This window comes from Halichoeres trimaculatus, unplaced genomic scaffold (genome assembly GCF_033239565.1).
Source record: "Halichoeres trimaculatus isolate MK-OKI-2021-1 unplaced genomic scaffold, fHalTri1.1 fHalTri1_scaffold_1, whole genome shotgun sequence".
NCBI lineage: Eukaryota > Metazoa > Chordata > Actinopteri > Labriformes > Labridae > Halichoeres > Halichoeres trimaculatus.
In genome coordinates this window covers 24,951,825-24,978,248 of record NW_027437179.1, presented here as the reverse complement: position 1 = coordinate 24,978,248, position 26,424 = coordinate 24,951,825, and the positions used below count along the sequence as shown (strand labels likewise).

The 26,424-nt window shown below is 39.6% G+C and overlaps 2 protein-coding genes across 2 annotated transcripts in view; both read right to left on the bottom strand.

The window, feature by feature from the left end:
• Positions 1 to 4: 4 nt before the first annotated feature.
• On the bottom strand, positions 5 to 7,466 carry parp3 (poly (ADP-ribose) polymerase family, member 3). The gene is made up of 11 exons (XM_074672111.1): positions 7,276 to 7,466; positions 6,791 to 6,987; positions 6,561 to 6,686; positions 6,275 to 6,454; positions 5,982 to 6,120; positions 2,474 to 2,697; positions 2,223 to 2,378; positions 2,049 to 2,138; positions 1,794 to 1,971; positions 1,560 to 1,703; positions 5 to 996 (listed from the first exon to the last, which is right to left on the bottom strand). The coding sequence occupies exons 2-11, from the start codon at positions 6,968 to 6,970 to the stop codon at positions 824 to 826; spliced, it is 1,590 nt and encodes a 529-aa protein (XP_074528212.1). The 5' UTR covers positions 6,971 to 6,987; positions 7,276 to 7,466; the 3' UTR covers positions 5 to 823.
• Positions 7,467 to 9,920: 2,454 nt separating this feature from the next.
• grm2a (glutamate receptor, metabotropic 2a) overlaps positions 9,921 to 26,424 on the bottom strand; it is a 36,291-nt gene continuing 19,787 nt past the window's right edge. Inside the window, exons 3-6 of the mRNA XM_074670926.1 lie at positions 18,459 to 19,296; positions 16,118 to 17,181; positions 10,652 to 10,829; positions 9,921 to 10,359 (exon numbers count right to left, since the gene is read on the bottom strand). Of these exons, the coding sequence (XP_074527027.1) occupies positions 10,286 to 10,359; positions 10,652 to 10,829; positions 16,118 to 17,181; positions 18,459 to 19,296 (2,154 nt within the window). The 3' untranslated portion in view covers positions 9,921 to 10,285. The remainder of the gene's footprint in view (positions 10,360 to 10,651; positions 10,830 to 16,117; positions 17,182 to 18,458; positions 19,297 to 26,424) is intronic.

The window sequence follows — 26,424 nt, the reverse complement described above, 5'->3', positions numbered from 1 at the left end:
AGTTGAAGGGGCACTTTATTTACTCATCATTGATTCAAGTATTATCTTAGTGCAAAAAATGCAGAGGTTGTTACATTTTAAAGGAAGTCACTCATTACTGACACCACATGGTGACATTTATACATGTAGCTAAATATGGACCTGCTGGGCAGGCTCTTTATGACAATCATGATTCATTACTCTGCAGTGCTGAAGCACTCTCAGAGTTTCTTAGGGTTCAAAGCTTCATCAGGTATTTCTTCAGTGGATCAAACAAAAATTGCACATTTTTTTTCTCTTACTGTGAAGATATCAATGCATAGAGTCTGTTTCATCTCTGCTCTGCCATATAGCAATATTAAGCACAGGTGTGTAGTAAATTCTTCATGTCGCATCTTGGTCGTAACGGTCATGTTTATATCAGTGTTACCATTTGAATTAAAAAGTTCAATAATTAAGAGGCTCATCTCAAACCAAAACAAAGATGCAAAATAAAGCATAAGGTGCAAAAAGTGAAGTAAGAATTTAAAAAGTACAATTAACTAGAAGCCTTTTAGAAATATAAACAATCAAGTCAGAAGAAAAGACGCAAAGAAAAATTGAATATTTGTGTGTGTGTGATGAATAAAGTGGTCTGTAGGCAGCAGCTAAGTTTTCATGTTTAAAATATAAGGCACATAAAAGTATGTTATAAGTGCATTAATGTGGATACACCAGCGTAATATTGTTATGAAGACAACAACCATGTTATTAAGAGATAGCCAAGCTTTAAAGGAAGCACAGTATATAGTCAGAATAGGATCGTTTTTCCTTCGGAGGACCTGATTTTTCTCCTCTAGGTGATTCAGTGCATTTGGAGCTCCAGCAGGAAGCGCATGCGACACTGGCTCTCTTTATAGATGAGATATTCACTGTTACTGAAGTAGCTGTCTGAGAACTGGGGCTGCTGTATAGGCTTACCCTGAGGCACTGCAACACTTTTGCCCTCCAGGGTGATGAAGATGTCCTTGGATGGATCTAAAAACATAACACGAGTTAACAATTTTATCAAATACAAGGTGCAAGATATTGTTTTTTAAGGTGCTTCATTTGATAACATATAAATGGAACAACACGGAAAAACACTAAAAGTATGGCAAATGCCAGACAACTACTTAAGGAATAATACAGAAGAAGGGGCAAACATTTTAATGTTTAAGTGAAAGAAAGAAAGAATGAAAGAAAGAAAACAATGCAATGTACAGAGATAGAATGAAAAAATGTAAATAAATAAAAAATAAAAAAAGGAAGGGGAAAAAAACAAAAAACAATAAACTAAATAGAAGAAGGAAATGGAAAAAGAGTATAAAAATAAACTGAAACTGAAACTTTTAAAATTAGGCATTAACCTGCAAATAAAACAAATAAAATAAAGGAAACTAAATGTTAAAAAAATAAGACTTAAAGGAAATGTAAAACAAAAAAAAAAGAAGACGTTTATTTTGGGATTTGGGGTACAATACAAAATTTAGGTAATTAGTTATTAAACCTCTAGTACAAATAGCCTTTAACTTGATGTAATAATAAAATGGTAGAAGCACCTGGCTCCACTGATCCACGAGCCACAACACTGTCACTGCCAGACGGAGCCTTTTTCAGAGAGGAGTTGTCTCTGGTGATGGTATGCTCTTTGCCCAGGGCTACCTCATTCAGAAACATCACCCCTGTGTTTTTACTGCAGCGCACTAAAAATACAAAAAGCAAAGCACAGTTTATTAAAATAATTGAAATCAATGTTAATTTTATCTCGTTCCTTCATTTTCAAACCATCTTACCGTAGCCTGCTGACTTGCTGTTTTCAGAAGCGAAATAGATACCCCGACCGACACGGCCTCCTGAATGAGGCATTATCCTCAGCCCACTCTTCAGAATAGCAGCCACCACTGCAATGTTTGTGCCATGCCACAGCAGGCGCCTGTTCTCAAGACTGTCATGTTCCCGAAATCGTTGTCCCTGCAATATGCAGCGTATGTATTAGATCACAGGACTTAAATCTAAAGCATCACATTTACTGAAACTGAAGAACTTACCTCTTTCTCTCTATCAACTTCCCAGACATTGATAATTTTTGGTTTGTAATAGCCATTCTCTGAAGTCGCCTTGAGATATTTTTCTATGACCTGTAAAAGTAAAATCAGTTTTAAAAGCATGTCTGAACTTTTTTATTAGCGTTCACATGAATGAAAGAAGACTCATATCTGTACCTTGAATGTTTCTGTGTTCTTGTCCAACAGAGTGAGCACACATTTGAGAGAGTTGTAGTCCTGGTCCAGAGGGTGAGGAACTGTTTCAACCATTTCTTCCTGTGCCTTCTCAGTCTCTGTTTTCAGAGTCTGGGCAAGCTCAATGTCAGCCAGGACCTTTAAACAGCACATCAAAGGAGAATAATTTAAGAGCAGGGAGAATACAAACAAATACAACGTGTTAAAATTAATTTAAAAAAAAAAAAAATCACCATCAGCATCTCTTTCTTCTGCTCCACAATTTCTTTGTCATTGATGGTCGGAGGTCTGTTGCGGCCAAAGTTGTGAGGGATTATGGTGTAGAACTTTGAAGAAAGTTCTTCCAGAAGTCCACTTTTGGCTTTTCGGTTCATTGCTGCTTCGATCTCCTCCAAGACATCAAAGCCCTTTGCAATCTGCACCTTACTGAGTTTACCCAGAGGCATCTTCTTTATGTCTGTGTTACACAAACACATACACACAGTCACAAATGGAGCAAGCCTGTGAGCTAGTTCAGGGAGACCACTCAAGCTGCACTGCTATGCACATATCACATCTCCCACTTGTCATAACCATAGACTGTATACAGAGTGGACAGCGTGGATCTGCCATTTATCATTGTAGGGTTTTGAAGCCAAAATACCGCCCTCACAGGTGCTGCCATTGTAGCAGTTTGCAGCCAGAGTCTGGGTTAGAGACGATGAGGGAATCTGGGAGAATCTGAGTGGAGCTGGGTAAAATAATATATATTTTTTTTTCTTTCAAGAGTCTCATCACTTCTTGACTCTACCTCCAGACATATTTTACCCCAAAAAATACACAAGACCGGCAGCTGTCAATCATCGTTAAACGTTAGTAAAACCTCATTTTTAACCTCGCATAACAAATGTAAACAAATCTTTTCAGAAAAAAAGAGGACTTGAATACAAGACAGCCAAATGATATCTTCAAATCACCACAACAATTGGACGTGAGAAACATTTCTAAGAGATGTATTAAATTTTGTAAGTTTGACCACAGCCAATCTGGAATGGCTGAAAAGCTGGATTTTTTTAACCTATACTGCAGCCGACCACCAGGGGGAGCAGTTTTTGTGGAAACTTCACTTCAAGTCGAGGAAGTGGACGTCCATCTTTTTTACAGTGTATGGTCGTAACCATCTTCCAATCACATCTTCTGCCTCTCCATTTGTCGATCTATTTAAGATTCTCCCATCTCTCTCTCTGCGTGTCAATGCCTCTGCTGCCCTGTGTTTGTATTACTGCATGTTCTTTTGCCCCCACTGCCACCTCAGCAACCACCTGCAGGCTCCGGGGGGGATTGTGTTTATTACTTTTTGATCATCACTCCTCAATGTCGCTATGTAAACTTATTCACGAAGAGTGATGAGTCTGAAGCCTGGATGTCAAACATAAAAATATATTTGCTGCTAAATAAGCAATTAAAAAATGAGATGTCTAGCTGCAGTACCAACGACATCAGCTAGAGAACACTTGTACACGTGTCTATAAGAATGAATCTCGAGCATGTAATTTGTTGATCATGGATTGCAACACTTTAATTTCAAATATTACTAATTTTTTTTAATTTTATGCATTTTGTAAGATAATGTCAATTGATGACAATTAGTGGTGTGCCATTATTAGGGATAACATGTTGAATTCTGGGACAAAGCTATCCAAATCACCCACTGGTGGGCGGTACACAAACAGAATTTATGCTACCAAATGGTGCAGCAGTTTTTAAAGCATGGTATTTGAGTGCTGTGCTGTTGCTCAGTGGACAGAGTTTGGTGAAAGTCCAACTGTCTGGAACAAGCACGTTGTACCTCCTCCTCGTCTAGCAGAGCAAGGTGTATGACAGAATGTAGTAGATACAGAGAGAGCAGCTGATGTTGCTGTGTTTTTTGAGAAGAATCATGTCTCAGTCAGGGCTTGGACCTGAATATCTGAGAGATTGAGATTCCTCATTGAACTGATGAGTTCAGTTTTATTGACTGCGGACAGTTCCTCAGGCCAAAAGTAACAGGGGGTGGACTTGAACAACATTTCTGAAGGGCAGAGATTTTGTGGATTTCTTTCCCTGTGAATGATGCATTTTTTTCTGTTTCCCATGATGGCAGGGATTTGTGTAGGGAATATGAAGTTAGACTGTTTAAAACAGACAAGGAAAGCAGACAGAAGCAGACAGAAGCAGCCAGCTGGCGTTCTTGCTCAGTGGACTCGCAGGTAGACTTGCAGGTCTCTATCCAATATGGTCTTCACATTATGTGGGTTGAAGCTTTCGCTGGCGCTCAAACAGAGTCTGTGCAGATATATACCTGACAGAGTCACAGCTGTTTCCAAATTGGCTGATTGAACTAGGCTGGATCCCCCGTCTGGTTTCACTTGGCAATTTAATAGAGGGTGTGACCAGCATCAGATGACATCTACTGTCGTATCCAAGAAAGACTAAAACTACAGTCAAAGAGCCCTCAACGACCTGAAACCTGACGCTCCAAAGCAACTTAAGCTTGAATTTGACTCACCTAAGCTGGCCTAACCTCCCTTTGACAACCTCCAGATGAAAATGCTAAGACAAGTGCTACTGCGGACTTCACCCTTTGTTTAATGCAAACATCAATCATTTACTTTAAGCAGTCTGTCCACTTTGATCTTTACTCCACACTCTGTTTGTTGTTAGATTAATTACAAAAGATAATGTTTCAGGGAAAGCAGACAGAACCGTGAGGTCTACACCAGGTCTGAGTAAGACGCAATGCTCTTATTATGACCTAATAGAGTAGCAATAATATGTAATATGTAATATATATATATAATATATATACTTCATTTATTGATGAATGATTAAACAGCCAACCACACAGAGGAAATTGAAGCTATAACACTTAGTCAATATACAGATCATAACACTTACAAAACGTGCTCATCTTTGTATTAGTTTTTTTTTTGTGAGAAAACCAGAAAAGGAGATTGAACATATGATACCTTTTTTAATTTACTTTTTTTATTTTTTGTGTGTAACTTTGATTTTGTTTTGCTTCTAACAGAACATGTTGTGAGTTTTTCACTTTAAATGGTTTGGGAAACTGAAGTTTGGTTGTGATTTGGTGAGACTTGCTTTTTTTCTGGCGATGGACGAAAAAATATAGCCGAAATGAGCAATTTTGCAGAGATTATGTCCCGCGCTGAAGCTCCCTTGCCGTGGCCCCTGCTAAGTGTGACTAAAATCGGTTGGATCTAAATAACTTCTGAAGGACTCCGAGCTGCACGATGTTTGTCTGAGTGAGTATATGAGCATGCACACACCTATAAATAAGGTCCAGGTGTCAAAAAAACGGAGTTGCCCTTTAACTTAAAAAGTGTATTACCTTAACAACTGGTAACCATACACTGTATAATTAAACACTGGTAACACAATTCTGTAATGCATGATCAATCGCCGATATCTTATGCATTTAAAAGTTTTCTCAGTTTAGTTTATCTTTCTGTCAGTATTAGGGTCACATTTCATGTAGCAGTATGGCTATTTTGTAAATCTAGATGATTATTTGTACTTTTGTCATAGTTTTAATGTGGTAAAGTGGTGCCCTTCTTCCTACAAAGTTGCTAAACTCGTATGGCATCCTGTTCAAAGCAGGTATCTGGTAAGTTACACAACAGGTATTTAAGCACAGTGAACTCTAGGCAAACCTTGTCAACTAGTTTGCATTGAAGAGCTGGTAAACTGAGACACACCCACCTAAGTTCATGCATTCCATCGCCTCCTTGAACATGTCATTGCTGAAAATAAGCTCAATGAGGCTCCCTGTAGCAGAGTCCAGCGTGCAGGGCTGGACTGTTTTGGTGACTTTTATTGTCTTTCCATCTACACTGTCAACCTGCAACAGGAAAAAAATACAGAGGGTGACAGCTCACTCACAAACTTTAAAGACCGATTTGCAAATATTTAAAAGAATTTCTTTGCTTTGTTAGCAGGTTCTACAGGATAATGCATCTACATTTCCAATTTGAGTGTTTGCTCGGTGATGTTACCTTGACCTCGGCATCCTCCTCTCCATCCACTTCTATCAGAGTGTACTTCCCAGCGTGAGACACAAAATTAGACCGATCACTCCAGTTGTTCTTTGTCTTATCCTTGAACTTTTTCTCAAAGTCCTTCACAGCATCCTCAGGCTTACTAAAGCTGTTGAGTTTGCTCTGGCCAACTTCCCCCTGAATTCAGATCAGAGATTTACAAACCAAGGTCAGCTCACTTTGTTTGCTATTACAGTGCATAGGAATATTAAAATGTTAAATATGTAACACAACTAACACTTACCACCCTACCCCACCGGTTCCATGAATAGTAACTTTTTCCTGACTGAACAACTTGGATGACATAAAACTTATTGTTATTGTGTCCAATATTTGTCTGGTTGAGCATGCAGTCGTAATCCTCGTATACCTGAAGGTTGAGAAGACAAGTGTGCACAGTTTTCAAATAATTCGTTTTTTATTCTTCCTCTTGTCCTTTGTGCTACCTGTGGGTGTAAGTCAAATCTGTCTTACCTCTCCAGTAGCTGACAGTTGGCAGTGTGAATCCACTTTCCTTTTGCCTTTTGCCTGTGATCCTGCAGCCAGAAGTGCCTCTTTTGCAGTGGTGAAGGCATCCTTGGGTTTTGGTGTTTCTTCTTTAGCCTTCTTTCCTCCTGCCTTTGCAGCAGTGGCAGCTTTTCTCTTGGGTGGCATGGTCCTGAGTGGGAGCCCTGCGCAGAGAAATGCCATGTTGTGAACTGGGCATGATGCCTGGACAAGCTCAGACATGCCTGCACAAAGACCAGCTTTCGCTCTCTCTCAGGCTGTGTATCAACAGTGAGGGATTAAGTCCCCATGCTCGTACTTACTGTGTTATTACCAGTTATCCATATCCATAACAAATAGCTATTTACCATTATGTTAGAACAGTTTATGTCATGTTTTGAATCATGGCCGATCAGAGCCTCCACCCTCCTTTACGCGGAAGAGATCCTGTACTGCCCTTGCACGACACTTACCTTTAACTGTAGTGTAGTTAATCGGTCTGGTGGAGAGGCACACTGGCGGACACAGACACACGCTGAGGGTCGCCTCGCTGCAGAAGAAGCTGTCACCAGGCTGAGTGAAGGCAGCTGATTTTCGGGAAGTTTTCAGTCACTTTACAGTCAGAGGAAGAGGCGGAGCTTAACTGTATTATCTATTTTCCCTTTCTCATGTTGCTGCTGGGGAGGAGTCTGTGAACTGGCAGCTACACCGCCACCTAGCTTGCTGATGGTAATGCTAACGTTTATGTTCCACCTAGTAAAAATGTACATGATTAATCATGATTAACGCTTCCCTTGAAGTCTATAGATACTACAATTAATTTTGTCTTAAATAGTGGTTTCAAACAATATTTTTTCGATCTCATCAAGTTTCCTGAGTTTGTGTGAGCAAAGAGACCCAATAAAGAAGGAAATATTTTAGTTGATAGTTCGTGTTTATTAAAAAAAAAAAAAAAAACGTTGATGCTTCTTGATGGAGTTTTGCACAATGTGTCCTGAGAGGCAATGTGTACAACCTTTGTAAAAACTTTGTCCTCAACGTGGTTAATGGGTTTGGAGTATGTAGTAGTCCAGATTGTCTAAGTTTGGTCGAGGAAGATTTGCAGAGGCCCCACGACCCATGAGGGTGGTCACAAACTGGGCAACGCATTTGCTAAAGTACTTTATGTTGGTCGATTATTCTGCCTCACTGTTGATATTATTATTATTATTATTATTATCATTATTTAACTCACATCTGCTTTGACAAACTGCCCTAAATGCTTTGCCAGCTGCATTCAGGGATTTTGAGTCAATCTGTGCAACAGATGAGTTAATTGTGTTAAAACGTTAAATGAAATTTATCATGATGACGGGATTTAATCTGATAGATCCTTTTATTTTGACAGCCATAGATCCAACTCCTTTCAATAGCCTCTCAAACAATGCAAAACTGGCAAGATATATATTTTTTTCCACTCTAAAGAAAACAAAAACTAACCATAAGTAAATTTAGACAAAAAGTCATAAAAGTTGAGCATACGGTAGCTACATTTCTATGTATAGTTCATGATTTCAAAATAAAAGTGGTTCTAGTAATATGTCGTTTGAAAACATTACAATAAATGGAGGTCAAGAAAGTAAACAGTAACCATACTGACAGCACAGCAGCAATTAAGAATTGGGATTATGTCCAATATTTTGGTATACTGAGGGGAAACATATGAAGCAGTGAAAGTATATAAGTAAGTATAAAATACTTGTATAAGTTAAAAAATAAATGAATAAATAGATAAATAAATAAATACATAAATTAATAATAGTTGTTGACAATCAACATTTCTAGCTTTGCAGTCACTCAGTAAGATTGATTTTTCACCAAAACAAGAAGGGTTTGAGGAGCTCCACAGCTCTATCTTACATCATCTGCCTCTCAGAAACATAACCACATACTAACTTTGAAACGGGTGTAAAGATTTTTTTCTATACCAATACCTTTCCCTTAGATTATTCCTGCCTAACTTGAGGGGAAAAAAAATCTCAGACAAATCTGAAATTTTTTTAACAGCTTTGTAATTTTTGGTTGCCCTTGGGTGTTGTTGTTTGTTGTTGTCTGTTGTTGTCTGTTTGTTTGTTTTGTTATATTAGTTTGTTTGTTTGTTTAAAGCTTTCCTTAAGATTTTTCTATAGACAATCTCTGCTTAAAATGAAATTCACCTGTATATATCTATGCCTAACTAATTATCGTGTCTATATTGATAAACTGCTTCATTCAGTGGAGCTCCCTCCCGTCTCTATGTTCACAAAGAAGTCCTAGTGCAGCAGCAAAAAAAAAACTGTTTGACTATGCTATATCCCTTTATTAAGGGGGATGGTTTGATTGTGGTCACTGTACCAATACCATAAAATAATAAAGGACCCACTACATCTAGAAGTACTTTACAGAAAACCTAAGCGTTGCCTGGATTTAAAAATTTTGAACACAAGATGGCAGTGTTTAATCACATGCATTGCTTGGCTCTGTTGGTATTCACATGGGTACAGGCTGCTGTGTGTATTCAGAGGACAGCTTTGGTGAATCTCCTATTAGCAGATGATGATATTTGTGCTGGTTATATTCATGGGGAGAGTGTTTGGTCTCGGCAGATGGTGTAGATTCAAGCTGATAAATACCAGACAGCTCATGTTTTAAGCCAAGTCAAGGTTCAATTTGCATTAGCAGTGGCATATATCTTATGAGATGGAGGAACCTGGGAGCACTTCTGCTTTAGAAGTAATAACTTTGGGCTCAGGTGATCGAGCAAGGTGTCCAATTGACAGGGTTGATAGTTATATACCATACAGCCTAAACCACATTTTGTGCAAGATACTGCTCTTCACCATGAGTGTGAAATGCACTGTTTGTACTCACTGAATTTTGCATGATGCTAATGCAGTTTGTAGCAGAGTGTAATGCTGTACATAGGAACATTGTCTAAGGATGTTTAAAAGATCTGTGCGGGCTAAGACTACAATGAACTTGTCTTAGTGTTAAAATTGATAGGCTCAGATATCCATGGCTTTAAAACATTTTCAAATGTAGGCCACTGTTCTTGACAACATTCATCTTATAGAGTAAAAAAAATAGACTAAAAGTCAGCTTAGTATTAATAGAAAACACATTTTATTTACATAAATTACAAGAGAGCACAAACTGGTTCACCGAAATCTACATTAAAAACATCTTGTATATATTACATTTAACAGATTTACTATAATTTACTCCATTGTTGCAAGTAGAATCTTCAATAAAAACAAGGGCTATATAAGAATTGTTCGGCATCTCATTTAAAATCGCTACGAGCCAAAGAACAAAATAAAATAATTGGGACATTGTAATCACAGCACTTTGAGGACAACATAGTCAGGACGATCGTCTGTGTGACCTCTTTAATATCTGAGACACCTGGTTCATGACTAATGATTATATAACTCTGTTTACAATGCTTGGCAAAGGAACTCATCTTCACAAGGAGGATGTTGTGGAGTCCACCACCTCTCGTCCGTTACACACCGTTGGAACAACATTGGAGGCTGAGGCTACAAAACAGACAAAAAGTGTTATTGCTGATTGCTCAAACAACAGAATGCTACATAGGCCACAAGACAGTTCAATTTCTTTTCAGTGTGATACTTCACTTCTAAAAGCACAGGGAGGTTTACCTAATCTAAACAATGCATGAATGTTGAAGTATGATCTTGCTGTATCAGAAATGATAGAAATCTTTTGAATATAGAGAGGTAACTCTACATTTAATTTATGCAGTGAGTAACTTGTGAATGTTTTTGTCAGTGAATTCAATCTAGAATAATGTTTTGCATCAGGTGTTACCCTGGGAGAAACTGGAACCTGGGCCGGTGGTGACGCTGAAGCGAGTAGTTGCCACTCTGAGGGTGCAGACATTCTTCTGAGGCTGGAAAAGGATGATGTGGACCTTTGGAGCAAAGAGGCAGCCCAACACAACAGACCCACTCAGACTAACCGAGATGCACATGGTAGTGGTTTGCACCTGGAGAGGGAGTTAAGAGGTGAGAAATTGACTGTAAACAGTGGCTGTCTAAGCTATCATGTTAAAACATTATTTTGTCTTCAGCGCTGATATGGCTCAGAAAGAAACCCAAAGTAATAAATGAACTCAGTCAGAATGGAATCATCCAAGCATACGAATTTGAGTAGGCTGATGAGTACAGTTTTGATGTCAAATGATAAATAATTAATACAGATTTCCCAGTCAAAATCAAAGCCAGGTGCAACAGAGGAGGGAGGAGGAAGCTGCTAAAGAGAGGTGTTGAGTTAGGTGTTAGTTTCCCTGCCAATCAACTCTCAACTCTGCTCCTTATCCCCTTCACACTGCCCACGTTTCATCATCCACCTTCTCCGTATTTCTTATTTCTTCCCCTTTGATTTCCTTTTTGTTTTTCCTGGATGGCAGGATACAGCCCAGCAGTATGCAGTGTGTGGCAGGTGCATCCCATTTTCACAAGGCACAGTAGGTGTCTTTTATCACTCTGAATGCTAATGTTGGCATTAAAGAAATGAGAGGGCCAAGTATTTTTCTGCACACACACTATTCTGGAACAAACAGAATAGAGAGCAACAGATAACAGACAAACATTGGTTCAACATGATAAAAGAAAATTAGCAGCATTGATTACTTAAGGCTCCTGCAAGGGAAATTTTAACTCATGAAACAACTTAAAGTTAACAGTGAGGTATCTTTGTTAAAGGCAAATAAATCACAAGTCATAACATTTGAATTTTCTATACTGTGAAAGCTGATGCCTGAAACTGCTATGAGGGGGCTTGTGTCTGAATAGATGATTAACAGCATGCTGAGGAAAACATTTTCATTTATTCACCAGCAAAAGTTCACAACCAGAGATTAGTCTCAGAAAAACTACTTTGTAATGTACGTCATTACATTAGAAAAGTAAAAAGATGTGCATTTTGAACACAGGAGGCACTATAATTTTTGCATAATTCATAGAAATAATTCCACTTTCAGTCATCTCACTTCAGTGTCTATAAACTGTTACCCAGCAACATTAATACTCTTATAAACTTCTGTCACTTAGAGTTTGTCCACAAGCAACTGCTGGCAAGCTGTCTTTAGTTGTATGTCTCAATTCAACATAACAGTGGTGAAACAAGAGATCAATGTGTATGTATGTTCCAATGTTGTAATGTGAGGCAGAGTGATATTCATAGATTAGATCCAGTTGTGTACTCTGAATCATCATTAAATTCTCCTAACAGGAAAATTACTGAATATTTGCCATGGCTGAACAATATGCCAGATTCAGATTATTGTATTTTTATTTGGTCTCAAATAAATACTCCAATGACACAACATCTGTCGCTGACAGACAGGTGGACGTGTGAGGAGGGCCCCGCCCTTCCTATATATCACGCTCGACCGCCCTGTCCAGGCCATTTTTCCGTAATGATCTCGCCTGAAGCGATTCCTATAGTGAAACACCGCGCAAAGTTAGAAAAAGAACTACACTTTATACCAACACTCCACTCCAAAATACACAACTGTGGTTTAAGCCAAACACCTGCAGCCATAATTAATCACACTTAAACAACACTAATGCTGGGTGTACACAGCTGAACAGAAAGCCACACCAAGCCCATCTCTAATCCAAGCCAAACAAGTTCATTAAAACTGTTCAATATTCTAATTTCTCTTTCTTTGTTGGAGATTTTTGTAACTTGAAATGTTGTGCATTTTTCAGTACATCAGTCACTATCTTAAGTACATGGTGTACCAAGGACACACATATTTCATCAACCTGACAATTTAAGTCACCCTGGCTGGTAGGGACACAAATTACCAGTTTTTAATGTAGATTGTATGCCTGAAATCTCTCTTGTTTGTTGTGTCCTAGCTGAACCACTGAAACTAGCTGGGGCTGTAGCCGTAACTGTAGTTCTGAGTAAAGCTGGGGACAGTATTGCATAGGAATGACCTGTTAAGTGGTTTTAATAATTCACAAGATGTTGCTTCGGAAGAGCAGAGGACAAGGAACCTGCCTTTGCAGCAATATAATGTCCAGATGTTTTCTGCTCAACTGTGGAGAACAGGATGTAGAGCAAGCCTACTTTGGTTTCTTCTTTTTTCCATCTACTGTTGATTTCTGTTTGGATTTGAATGTAGTATTTTGTTTGTAGTAGTTAGCACTGCTTGTTCAGATATAAAGAATATGTGGTATGTTCAGGTAGCTTTCTTTCTCCAGGGAGCCCAGCAGTGATGAGATTAGATTCCTCATTTTATTGGGTTTTGTGCTGAAGGTTTATTGAAGAGGATTATTGGAATAAACCAAGACCTACCCTGTGTGGACTGGCTGAACAAAGATGGGACGAAACACTTTTGTAATGTATTCATGAAGGCATTTGGGGGGAGTGTTGACGTTCTTCAAGGGAAAATGGTAGAATTGTTGAGGTCACTGGGCATACATGTTTTGACGTGTTGTATTAGATAAGAGGCTAATCTGGTCCCTGTTGTTTCTAACATCCAATCTAGTCTTCACACAGCTTTTAGTGTATTACTTACACTCAAGCTGCATAAAAAATGTATTTCCATGTAGAGATGCTAAATAGTGAAGAGAGGTACATGTTGGTTCAACTCTTAAGTTGCCTTTGTCCTGTAGACTGTACCACTATCAATTCCTGAATATTACTAGCGTGCCTTTCTTCTCTTCACCATTTTTCTCAGGGTGGAAAACAAATAAATTCTTAATGTTGTGTTCAAGCTTGCAAAATGCACAACAGTAGGAAATCATCATACCATATCTCAATGTAGCTCTAACTGAAAATACAAGGAAAGATAGCATAACAGAGGATGTACATCCAGAGAAAAACACATTTTATGTCCCATTAGCTAATGACAGATGACAGCAGTGTTAGAATTCTGCCATTATTATCTATTATATAGATTACATTATTCTATTGTTTCAAAACAACTTCATGTCATTCTGTCGTTGTGTGTGTCGCAAGTAAAAGTTTTAGCCGTTTTGTTTTGTTTTGTTTTTGTTACAAAATACATCGTTGATTACAAATATGGTCAAACATCCAGTAAAATTTTCACAAGCCTTATTTTTTGAGTTTTTGATCAGGTAGTAGTGAAATAATGATGTTGATTTATCTTCTTGCCCACATTCATATGAGCTAGAACCTGAAATAATTTACGATGTCATTCAGCAGACACTTTTGTCCAAAGCTACGTACAACACTGAGCAGTTGGGGGTATGGTACCTTGCTCAAGGGCACCTCGCTCAGGAAATTATGCTAACACATCAACACTATCAGCCAAATTCCTAATCTTGGTCCATGCCAGGACTTGAACCAACAACCCTTCAGTTGCCAAGCCAAGTCCCTATTGACTAAACTACTGCCGCCCAGACTGTGACAAATCAAATTATGAATTGTGAAAATTGTGTTGGTTTATTATTTTAGTGGTAACGTTAACTGGTAATGTTGCATATTGATCAGAGCATATGCAACATTACCGCTCCTCATTCTGTGGGTAGAAAAAGAAGTCTTGTCCAGTCTACACTGCAGCAATCTACAGTCAAAATCAGGATGATATTAAAGCGAAATATTAAAGTAAAATTTCGGGCATTGGTTGTAAGAATAATGCCTGCAGCATGTGTGTTAACAAATTTTCTCTGGCTCTCGAGTGCAGTGGCTATTTAATCAGTAATATTTACTGCTGAAGATGACCAGCACTAGCATGTGAGGAGAGTCTGCCCCCTCAGGGTGGAAAGAACAGCTTTAATATTTCATATGATAATCAAATATGTTATTCATGGCTCACTAGACTGCATTTAGTTGAAGTTAACATTTTATGATGGACCAGCATCAAATCTGTATTTGTTATTCAGCTTGAGGTTTTCATCTGGCTGTGACAACAATTTGAGAAGTGGTGTAAAACTAGGAGTTGTATGTCCCTGTCTGTGAAAAACTAGAGACAACGTGCCAACTCAGTTGCTTCAGTAATTATTCATGGGTCAAAGGGGAGTTTTGTGTCCATCTGATAGGCTCGTTCTGGCTGTGAATTGCTCATGTTGCCTTGGGGCCCTGGAGGAAGTGTTCCTTTGGGGTTCACTGGAGTCCCAGGACAGAGGGCACAGCTGGGACTCAACATCCCAGTGAATCATGCTTCATTCCACACAGGGGCGCTCAGGGATACTCGGGGACGTACTGGGATGTTCAGTTCTCTCCAGCCATCTCAATGTATCTTCACAGGCAGCTGTGTCAGAATGTACACCCTGCTGTCTCTTTCACTCTACGAGCTGTTCAAATCCAAAATATACCCAAATAAACCCAACAACTTCAGACGGATTTTCTCTTAAGTTAATCAATTCAGTATTTCAGCAAGTCTATGTCAAATACTTGAGTCTGATTGGTCAAAACTCCATAACAACACTTACTGCATTCACTCTCAATCACAAAATACATCTTAAGAACAGCCAGATCCCATATGTCAGCTACAGTATTATGACCAACCGTCATGCATTCAACCACTTACCTACCAACATTTTTATATGTTTGATTCCTGTGAGGCCTGCAGGACAGCCTGGGAGTTTCATTGTGAATCGACACTGGTAAAATTTACCTTCAAATTTGAGCCGCTTCTGAATATGTCAAAGTTTTTTTCGGTGTTAAGTGTTAGAATGACTCCTGCCACATAAAAATGGGAAGGATGAAGGAGACAGTGAAGATCGATCCATTATACTTGTTTTGAACAAATAAACATCAATAGTCTGTCATTTATTTCCAGAAAACCTAGAATACTTGCGAAAAAAAGACACCTGATTTTTTTTTTTTGGTGTGTATGTGTGTGTGTGTGTGTGTGTGTGTGTGATAGATAGATATTTGGCAGCCTTCTCCATGTCTTGAGCATACATAATTTATAATCTACTTTCAGTTCATTACTAATTAATATTTAAAGGTATAATAAGGCTATGGGAGTTTTTGTCTTAGCAGGCACCTGACAATCTAAAGCTTCTAGATAATTAAGAAGAATTACAGTAGTGTAGTTATAAAGATTTTATATTACAAAAAGCTTCTGGCAACACCGATTTAGCTGACTTCTTGATCAATACTGTGATTAGTTTGGGTGTTCATGCACATAAAATAGAAAATCAACCCCAGAAGAACCCTTATCTACCAGGATGTATACTGCTCAGATAACAAACCTAGAGCAATCTGAACACATAATTTATCAACCAATCATTACCAGAGCGTGTGTTGAGAGTGAAGCAGCAGGTAACCTTGTATGCGTGAACTCACCCTGTAGTCACTGGCAGTAACATAGAAAATAGGCTGGAAAGCCAGCCAGATGATGCAGGTGGTGTACATGGTGAACCCGATGAACTTGGCCTCATTGAAGTTCTCAGGGCATTTTCGGGTCTTGAAGGCATAAACCGTGCAGAGGATAATGAGGATGCAGTTGTAGGTGAGAGACATGAGCATGCTGGAGTCTTTGCTGTTACACTTGAGGGTGACTATGTCTCTTTTCTCGGGGCTCACTTCCTTTCTCACTCCGGGGGTCTCTACCAGAAGCCAAACCACCACCACAACCAGCTGGCAGGAGATCAGAGCGCCACAGATGGCGACCTGAGAGACCGGACTGATGAATCGGGGCCGCTGGGCTCCATCTTTCACACCACTGAAGATCCGAGCGATGCGATTGGTCTTGGTCAGGAGGGCTGAGTAGCACACAGCAAAAGAGGTGCCCAAGCCCAGCCGACGCAGCGTGCACACTGCAGTTGACGGCTTTGCTATGTAGATGAAGGTCATGCTATAACACATCAACACTCCGAGGAGAAGGATGTAGGAGAGTTCACGTCCACTGGCCTTCACCACAGGCGTTTCATTGTGTTTAAGAAAGAGACCAATGACAAAGAGCGTACACATCATCCCTAGACAGGAAATAGTGACGGGTCCAATGGCCCAGGCGTCTTCCCAGCGGATGTACTCCTCAGGCAGATCATAACAGCCTGTCAGATTAGCCAGTGGCCACTGTCCAAAGCTGCAGTCAGCACAGGTGAACTCATCCTGCAGGTACTGGTAAGGCTGACAGGGGATACAGATCCAGCAGCACACGTCTCCTGGCTGCATACTCTTCACCTCGTTCTTCCTGCAGGGGTCACTACACTGTGAGGTCGGTGGAAACTGACTGGCCCAGGGGATCAGGCTGGTATTTAGTGTGAGACTCTGAGCCCAGTAGCCGACCTTGCGGTAGATGTAGCGTCCATCTTCTTTGTGATAGTGGAAGATGTTGTAACGGCCAAGACTGTCCCCGAAGGCATCAAAGCGGACAACATTCTCTGTGTCAGGTGGTCGAAAAGGTGCTGAAGGAAAAGACATTTACAAGAAAAAGTTGTGAGAGAAGAGCACATTGCAAGGGAGAAATTAAATAACTGGACAGGACTTTTGATCATAGTACACAGACGTTGCACTGTGTCACATTTTTTGGGAGGAAAGTCTTGTGTTCAGTAGTTTGCTTATTTATGTGTCTGCAGCATATTTTTCCCGGCAGGCTGAACAGTGACAGAACTCAAGTGTAAATTTTCATTTTAATGATGGAAACTACAGTTTGTGTGTGTTTACTTCAATGGAAAGATTCTGGATTAAACTCTTGAACAAAAATCCCAGAATCCTGGCACATATTGTCAAATAATGCACACTTTTCCTGGCCTAAAAAATCTTAATTAGAATCTTTAAAATAAACAACACCTAACATTTCCAATTAAATACAACTCACATTGTTATTCCATTTAGTAATAGATATAAGATGATGTAAACATTCAATATTTTTGATTAGTTTTGTCTGCAGTCACTCTTGTACAGCAGTATTTTGTTTTTAATGTACAGTTGCGTGTTATACTTGTACCTCTAGTTACATAAAAGTAACAGGTCCAGACCTCCTTGAAGTGTGTCTTGAAATAACACTTGTGATTTGGCACGATATCAACAAAGATAGGTTGATTTACTTAATTCTCACTGCCATGCAACAATGTGGGATTATAATACTGATGACTTTTTATCTAGTGTTAAATTTCTGGAGGGTGTTTTCTGAATTGTAGCTATTTGTTTAGAATTATAAAGAGCAGAAAGCCCAGCTGTGAAAGCACACACTGGTTCACCCCCCATCATGGAAATGTCAGTATTTCCATTAATTAAGGGAAACTACAATACAGAGTGCAACGTGTGTGATCAGAATATGCAGTGTTGAAAATAAAGAATCTTTTCTTCATTCTAAATGAAATCAAGCTGCAGAAAAAGTAGCTTCTAAGCCTTCAGGTGAGCTTATAGTTTCATCTTTTCAAACTGAGTCATTACTGAGTGTTTCTGCAGCTGCTGAAGTGTATAAACAAGGAAAATTACTCCAGCACTAATTCAGCACTTCATAAGAATTTACAAAATGAATCTATATTGATATAACCCATTTTGGCAGCAGCAAAATGTTTGTGCAGAGTGCACTTGGGGAAATTAAATAGTATTATAATAAGGCAGAATGAAGCAGGGAAACAGGTTAAGTATTAATAAAAAAGTGTCCTTGTTTCATCATGAGAGCTCATGTCTGGGATAAAACACTAAAAAGTTCATTCATTAGGATTTAACTTACCATCATATTTGACTTTGAGGATGTAGTCCCTGTAAAACTTCCTGCCGTTGCCAGGTTTTAGAGCTTCACACACCTTGGTTGAGTTGGGGCATAAGGCCTGCCTCATGTTATGTAAGGCAGTAGCCATTGCATAGACAGCATTTACAACAAACATGATCTTGGATTCTGGCTGAAACGGAGCCTCACGGAGCGAATGCTTTCCACAGCCCAGCTCATGGAGGCTGCACTGGAACTGGTTCTCCCAAAACTCCCTGAACCAGGGATTCCTGGTGTTGTTGTATGGGTGCAGGGCAGTGAAGTAGTTATTAAACTGGGGGATCTGATAGGAGGCTAGTTCAATAGTGAACGCCCCGTCTGCCACGGCTTCACTGCCTCTCACTACGCTTTCCTGTGCCCCCCACCCATCACTGGCCACCCATGTGAAGTTGACACTCAAGCGATTAGCTGCAACCAGCAGCTCACGGGCATCTTCGCTGCGCGTGAACAGGATAACCACCTTGGCATTGGACTTCTGCTGCAGGGAGCGTATCACATTCTCATAACCACGGTGGCTCATTGAACGGCTGACTTTGGCCGAAGTGGCGATGCAAATCTGACGGGCACGAGCCTCCTGCTGGAAGGCATCGATACCAGTTTCACCATAGTCTCCTTCTGATGCCACTGTTGATACATAGGTCCAGTTGAAGTAGCGCAGAATTTCTGCCATGGCCTTTGCTTGATAGAAGTCAGGCGGTACAGTGCGGGCAAAGTAGTCGTAGCGTGTCTTGTCGCTGAGCTTGGCACTAGTGGAAGCATAGCTGATCTGTGGGATTTGGAAGAGTCGCAGCAGGTTGGCCACCTGGAAATATGTAAAAAACACCATAATCATTATGTTGTTGATTCAGACAGTCATCACACATTATCAACAAGCCTGAATGCACATTACTATGAGCTATAAGTTATTCTCCATTACGATACAGCTTGGGGGGGAACTGATTATCTAGTCTTCGCACTTCACTGAAGAAGTTTACCTGTTAATTGTGTGAAATGCTTCACATAAAATAAATGGTTCAAACTGTCTCCACAACATGATCATTTCTATGCAAATCCAATTAGTCTCTCCCCATTCAGTCTCACTCTTCACTGGATCCCTGCTGGGGCCTTCCCCAATTTTACTCTCCAGCTGACTGACTGGGGAAACCCTGGATTCAGTGATTATGGGGATTCCTGCCTTCCTCATTGTCTCTAACTTGCAATGCTTCCATTAATGTTAACCAAAAACTATGCAAGAAACGTGAGCGCCTACTGTTGTGTGTCTAAACGGATAATGTAGTCTGTACCACGAAAATGCAAAAAAATTCAGAAAGTTTTCTCTCTGCTTTAGTGAGAAAAGAGAAGTAGACACGGAGAGACAGACTGGGGGTTGAGGGCAGGGATTTGGAAGAGAAAGGGAGTCAGAGTATCAAAGAATCTTGAAACTTTGCGTTTCCTGTGTAATAGGTTTTGTCAGTGTTGTGACACTGTGTGCAGCGTGCAGAAGCAGCTACTGACTAGCTGACGCTTTAGGCACTTCTGTGAAAGCCTAAGGGGAGTGAGTCCGATCTGTCAAAAGGATGCCAACCTAAATCTGGTTGAGTTTAATGCTGGCACTCACACCGGCACACTCGTGGCACAACATCTTGAATGCCAATGAGTCATTCCCGGAGACTCCAGAAAGTAAAATCACGTTCAGATCTTGTAAGTTTCAATTCTTCTCCCTGTGTTGTGGTATTTAAAGCATACTATGACAAGAGTTACGTATTTCAAATTTCTCTGTTTTTACCCTCATTACATCATGCTGTATCTCTTTTTAATTAAGCATGAGTTTAGGCAATTGTCACTGTTTTTTTCCACAGTTTTATAACGAGTTGAAGTGATAAACTGTTGTCTGAGGACAACAGATTTTTGGGCCCTGGATAATCACATATAATTTACCAGAATAAAAAATGTATATTTACGGAAAAAAAAAGAAGATGTTATATCTAAGCAAAAAAAAAAAAACAATCTCACATGATCAACACTAAATGTTGTAAATTGGATAATTTAATTCACTTTCACTCAAATCTACACTTTACTTAGTGGGATATGTTTTTGCCAGAGTCTCAAGAATCAGTGAAAAGCTGATTCAACCTATCTGTCAATCAGCTCAGATGGAGCTGAGGCAGGCTTCCAGCCTCCTGGCAAACAGCTACAATGTGCCCACCTGTCTGCCCATACCACCTGTCCACATTTATGTATGATGTCTTGATATATCAAATTGAATATCTTAAAAATACTCCCCCGTGCAGTGCATGTGAATTAAGTAATACTCCTATTTTTTTCTAACCAGACTGTAAGTGTTTTAAATTTGGCTGTTTCTTGCATGAGGCGTAATGGAAATTCTGGGATTTGCTCAAAGCCTTACATGAACACCTGAAGAACAGCAGTGTACTGCCTTTCTGATCTTTGACCTTTCTAAATTGGTAGAAGCTTTAAGGTACAGCAGCAGAGACAATCAGACATGTTCAATAAAATATAAAGAATACAATTCCATAAGTTTGCAGTTAAATTAGCAAACAGTTCACAAAATCATAACAGTAACTTGCCTATTGGATTTAGATACATATGCTTATATATGTCGCAGGCAGTCCCTTAGTGGTAGATTTGGTGGATTAATGAGGTTTTAATGGCAAATTTGCAAAAGCATAATTAAGAGCAACTTGATTTAGTTTATCATCACCACACTAGTATTTCAGTGGTGAGGGGATGTATTACAAATTCACTTGTCCCAAAGAAGAGCTATTTCTGACTTGTCTCTTGTGTAATATCTGAATTAACAGACTGAACAGCTAGATTGTTGAAACACATGAGTGAGCACTGCATATCAGCTCGAAGGTTGGTTTCCCTTGAGATTTTCTGGTCAGCTGGAGAAATCCCTGATTATGCAGACAGGCTAATAATCACATGTCTTCCTAGAATTGTCTCCCTCCTTGAACTGCCTTTACAGCCTTTCCCAACATGTGGTGAAACAGCTGGCAGCCCAGCACTTGCTCTCTTGGAGAGTAATCAGAGTAAGATTTAAAGTGGCAAGTGAGACATAAACACTATCTGATTAATCATTTTCACTGGATTCTTCTTCTTTTTTTTAACTGCAGAAGCAAAGCCCACTTTGTAAAATCCTCATGAGAGTTCTTTTTTAAAAATGCTCATCTTATACCTAACAAAGGATGTGGAAAATGTTTTATGAGTTTTATAATGAGTCCAGTTCACTTAATGAATTTAGCTTTGTGAACTTTGAGTGAACCCTAACATTCTTTGACCCTTTTATGTCAAAAATATTTCACATGCACATCATCAAAGGCGTCAACAACTCAGAGCTTTATTTTCACAATGGGCTCAATAAGTAGTCCATGTGCATTTTGCAAAGTACTTACTAGTTGTAATTCCCTCACCCTCAACCTCCAGTCTAAAAATATGAGACAAAGCAGAAGTGTTACAGACTGCAGTTTCTCAAGGATCCGCTTGAGTCTGGCTCCAGAAGTACCAAAAGTCACATTCGCATCAAGCCAAAACAAACCACTTTCACAGCATTCCTACACACTGCCAATGTGATAGTCCTCATGTGGCAAATGGGTTATGGGGGCTACAGAGGAACTGAAGCTGGCTGTAAAAGATCTGGCTGGAGTCAGTAACAGCACAGTAGAAACATAAACATTGTTGCTTATGAGTGACACCAAATCAAAGTGCAGTGCACAAATACATCAACCCTGCACTTTGCCTTCAGGGACGTTATGTATTTTCAGTTTATCAGGTATCATGATGTTTTATGGCATAATTGTCCTGCATTTAGCTGACTACTGTAGAGTCATTTTAACATGATATTGTGTTTGTGAGCCAATTATGAGCTACTGTAGTGTACCACATTGCCTCCTCTTGTATTGCAAGGTTTGGTATTGTAATATACCATATCATAACGTATTGATCAGTGCATGAACATGATATAGTCGAATTTTAAAAAATAAAAAAAGAAGAAGAAACATGCACTGACATATGCATAGGTCTGATACGTGTGCTTTTGAATATGTTTCATTAATGCTGACTGGGCTGTGTATATTTAAACAAGGTGATTACTGCAAAGGCTAGCTGTAATAAACATGTCACTCCAGTATGCATGGACACATTCTGGATACCATCGGTACATTTCCACATAAAGACAGTCAGATGGAGAGGTTCAGGAGGTCCCTGTAGGAATGCTCTGATAGGATTTATATTCAGCTTGCATCAGTATCTTTGATGGAGGGTCCAACCTATCTTCCAGGACTAAGCCTTTCTATACCAAGAAGACACATAACATACATGACAGGCAAGATCCTTATGTTTATTAGCTGCTAATGTATTTTTCTTTTCATAGACCAAGATTATCTGCAGGCTTTTATTTAATACTCAGTCAATGTGAAGCATTTTCTTTGTTGGATTTTTGTGTTCACACTAATCCATTATTTACATTATATTTTGCATCTCGTTGGATGCCATTTTTTCCCACACCGGTACACATGTAAAAAAAATAATACAAGGTTGTTCATCCATTTTTCTAAGATTGGGCTATGCCTGTGGTGGTGAATGAGTAATTTCCCTGCAGGGTATTGAAGGGAGCACTATGCCAGTTTAGTAATCCACTTACATGTGGCTTAAGGTTGTTATACAGCACAGTGCCAAACATGTCACCCGTACAATGGGCTTACGGGAATCACAGTGTGGATGTTCATATGGCGAAGCCAAGACCCTTCTACCTGCCAAAGCCTGAGTGACATATTGTCAGTCTAGAGTGCATACCACGCAGCAGAATCAGCATGCAGAATTATGGAGATACAGGTTTAATGACCAAGACAAATACTACACTCCTCCGTTTGATTGCGTAGCACTGTGTGGGACTGAGATCATCCTGTTGCCACTGTAGAGTGTTTCACTTTTACCCAAGGATCTCATGCATACCAGCTTGACCTGTATGAGGGTTCTCACTCAGGAATCTCTGCTTAAGGAGCTCTAAGGAGTGTAAAGGTCCTGGAAGTCGACATACAAGAGGACAAGAAGAGCTGACAATGGCACTGCACCAGAGAAGCAGAGCCAAAAAAAAAGTGGGATGCACTTTCGGCTGCTACTTATGGCAAGCTAATAACAAGCAGGTTTGCCTGTCCAGCAAACTGAGTATTTAGAATTCTGTCTTCCTGGCTACAGTGAAAGGTTCAAAGGAGGTTAACAATTTTGATTTGCACACAGTATAAAGAGTGCATTGGGAGTATGACATCCCAAATCCAAATTCTTTTACATATATAGTATAACAATGTTTTTTCAGTTATCTTTCACCTAAAACTGATTCTTCAGTTTTGTTTAAAAAGAAAGGAGAACTGTAAAAAGTTCACAGATGCAGAGTCTTGGTGTACACTCAAAGCAAATTTGAAAAGTCACAGACCGATAAGATCTCATTCCACCCTGTAAGAAACGTGACTTTAACATGAAGTAAACCAGGTTTTTACTCCTTTGAAAGGCTTTGCTGCACTCACATATGCCTGAGGTCCAAGCCCCACGGTATGGCTTACAGTGTCTCACTTTCAGCTGCAGGGATCATCCTGCATCAGACAGCACCTTATTTAATTAGAAGAATAAAGAGGTGGCCTAGAGTGGCTTTGCACAGCAGGTTCTGTTTCTGAGCCGATTACTGTGGAAGTGGTTTCCTCCCAAGCAACAAAAGCAAGCAGGAACCTGGTCACTGAATTTGACACAGATACACTGCGTAACAGGATTGTTCTTTTCAGCTGTCATATTCTGTTTCCATAGAAATACCCGAGGGCCCCACCATGAGCAAAATCGGTCAGACTGCCCATGTGAAATGTCATATACACTTGTATGATGACATAAAAGCTACATAACCATAAAACAAATTGGCTAAAAGTTGACAGTCATCTAAACCTCAAGTGAAGTTTTATTTTATAAAAATCTGTAGCTCTTACAAATGCACAAGGAATTTATTTGCATAGTTTTTAAAGAATGAAACAGAATTGTAGTCTCTTTGATGGCAAAGTGTGCGTCAAAGAAGCAGCACAGCTCCAGCACCTTTTAAACGCTGCACTCATTTTGATTTTTTACTGCATAAACACTGTTAAACACAGGAGGGAAACAGACAAAGTCTGACAGTCAGATAACACACATGGTCTTACGGAGTGACCTGGTCCAGGAAATTATCAGGTCTGGGATTTTTTTTTTTCTTTTTTTTTTTGTTTAACATGAAAAGCCCATCTGTTTGTCCCATAGGAGTGTCTCAGTGTGCCTCTACGGCAATAACACTGAACTCCCACATCAGTAGTCCTTAGCTCCACTCAATTTCACACTTATATGGCCACTGAAAGGCCCTGAAACGTAAACACACATACAAGAATTGGCCATGCACATTGACATACAGTGCACGCATGGTGTATAGTCAGAGAATGCACCGAATCATTATTGGTTTATTTCTTATGATTTAGTTGCTTGGCAACAGCTTTAACAGGGTGTGAATATGAACTGTGAGATACTTAGAGGAAGGATGTTTTTTGATCAGGTTCTGCCCACTCATCTTACAAGATAATATGAATTTTCTTCATGTAGCAGAGGTGTTTGAAGGCCCCCAGAGTCATGCAACCATTTAGACTGCAGCGTGTGAAGATACGGCCACACTTCCATACATTTAACATGTCAGCAACACAGCTTTTACTGCATTTCTTGACTAATGCAGTGATCATTTCTCACAAGCCCTCTTGAAGGAAACTCAATGAGTTCTCAGTCAGCTGAAGTCTCACATTACAAGCCAATTTTTGATCCTGCTAACATTACGCCATCTTGTGATTGCATTCTAAAAGCTGGTAAGTAATTGGGTTTGTGCAGTGGACATGATATGTGTTTAAACCACACAAATAGTGGATTCTGCCAAGCCACTGAATTATCCACTCACATGTGAATTATTTACGGTTTTTGAAGCACATTCTTTACTTTTACTCATGAATAATGCATTTTCACTGCATGGCTTTACCGATACGTTTCATCATTATTGTTCTCACTGGCATGAATTCTGTCATGTGTGTATCCATGTTTAAATCCTTTGTATGACTCATGTGTGCTCCAGAGATTGGCACAGTCTACCATGCAGATGAAGGGAATTCTATAAATAGGGTTGTTTCTGGATGATGAAAAGGGACTCAGTGCTTGCTGAAAGCTCATAAATTTACCTTATTATGCTGCTCACACTGTTAAGTCTGTAGATTTCAAGCTGAGTTTTGGTGCGAAGAGTTGTATCCTTAAAACTCAGCCTGTGTCCTCATCGTCTGTTCCTAAAAACTGACAATTTAGATTGTGTGTTAAGATAATAAAATTAACTCACTAAAGCTGGTCACATGCTAAATGATCAATAAATTAGTGACCTGATACCAGGCTCTTCATAACAAATTACTTGTCCAAATAATCCTTATGTGTGTGTGTGGTGGAAGTATGTCAAGTTTTTGGCTCCTGGAAGCACAGGACTTTTTTTGGATCAGGAACGTGGACGAGGTAACACGTTGAATATTCATAACTGCTGGTTAGACGCCTTCACTTCGAGCACAGCTTGAGTTCCTTTTTTCTTCTTGTTTCTTTATTTCTTTGAATATGGAGCCTGTCATAACTGTTTATGGCTCATTTGTTGGCCACTGACACCAAAGTAGTTACTTTGGTCACATTGTTTACATACCAGATCAGTTGTTAGCAGCCTGTAGCATGTTGATGCTAACTGGTGCTAGGGCCTGTGAGCTGAGGAGAAGGAGGTAAAGACAGTAAGCTGGCAGCTTACCCATTCAGCCCCATTCAGTGTGGGCTAAGAAAAGTTGACATTAACTTGTCCTTTCATCCATCGTTAAGTAGAATGTAAGCTCTATCTCCAGTAAGATGCGTGAGCTAGCGGTGC

What these genes read in the sequence shown, in the direction of transcription:
- parp3 (XM_074672111.1), bottom strand. Translation starts at nt 6,970, where the DNA reads ATGCCACCCAAGAGAAAAGCTGCCACTGCTGCAAAGGCAGGAGGAAAG. An exon ending in GGAACCGGTGGGGTAGGGTG is followed by an intron (nt 6,455 to 6,560) that starts GTAAGTGTTAGT and finishes ATCTGAATTCAG; the next exon opens with GGGGAAGTTGGCCAGAGCAA. An exon ending in AGAAGAAAGAGATGCTGATG is followed by an intron (nt 2,379 to 2,473) that starts GTGATTTTTTTT and finishes TGCTGTTTAAAG; the next exon opens with GTCCTGGCTGACATTGAGCT.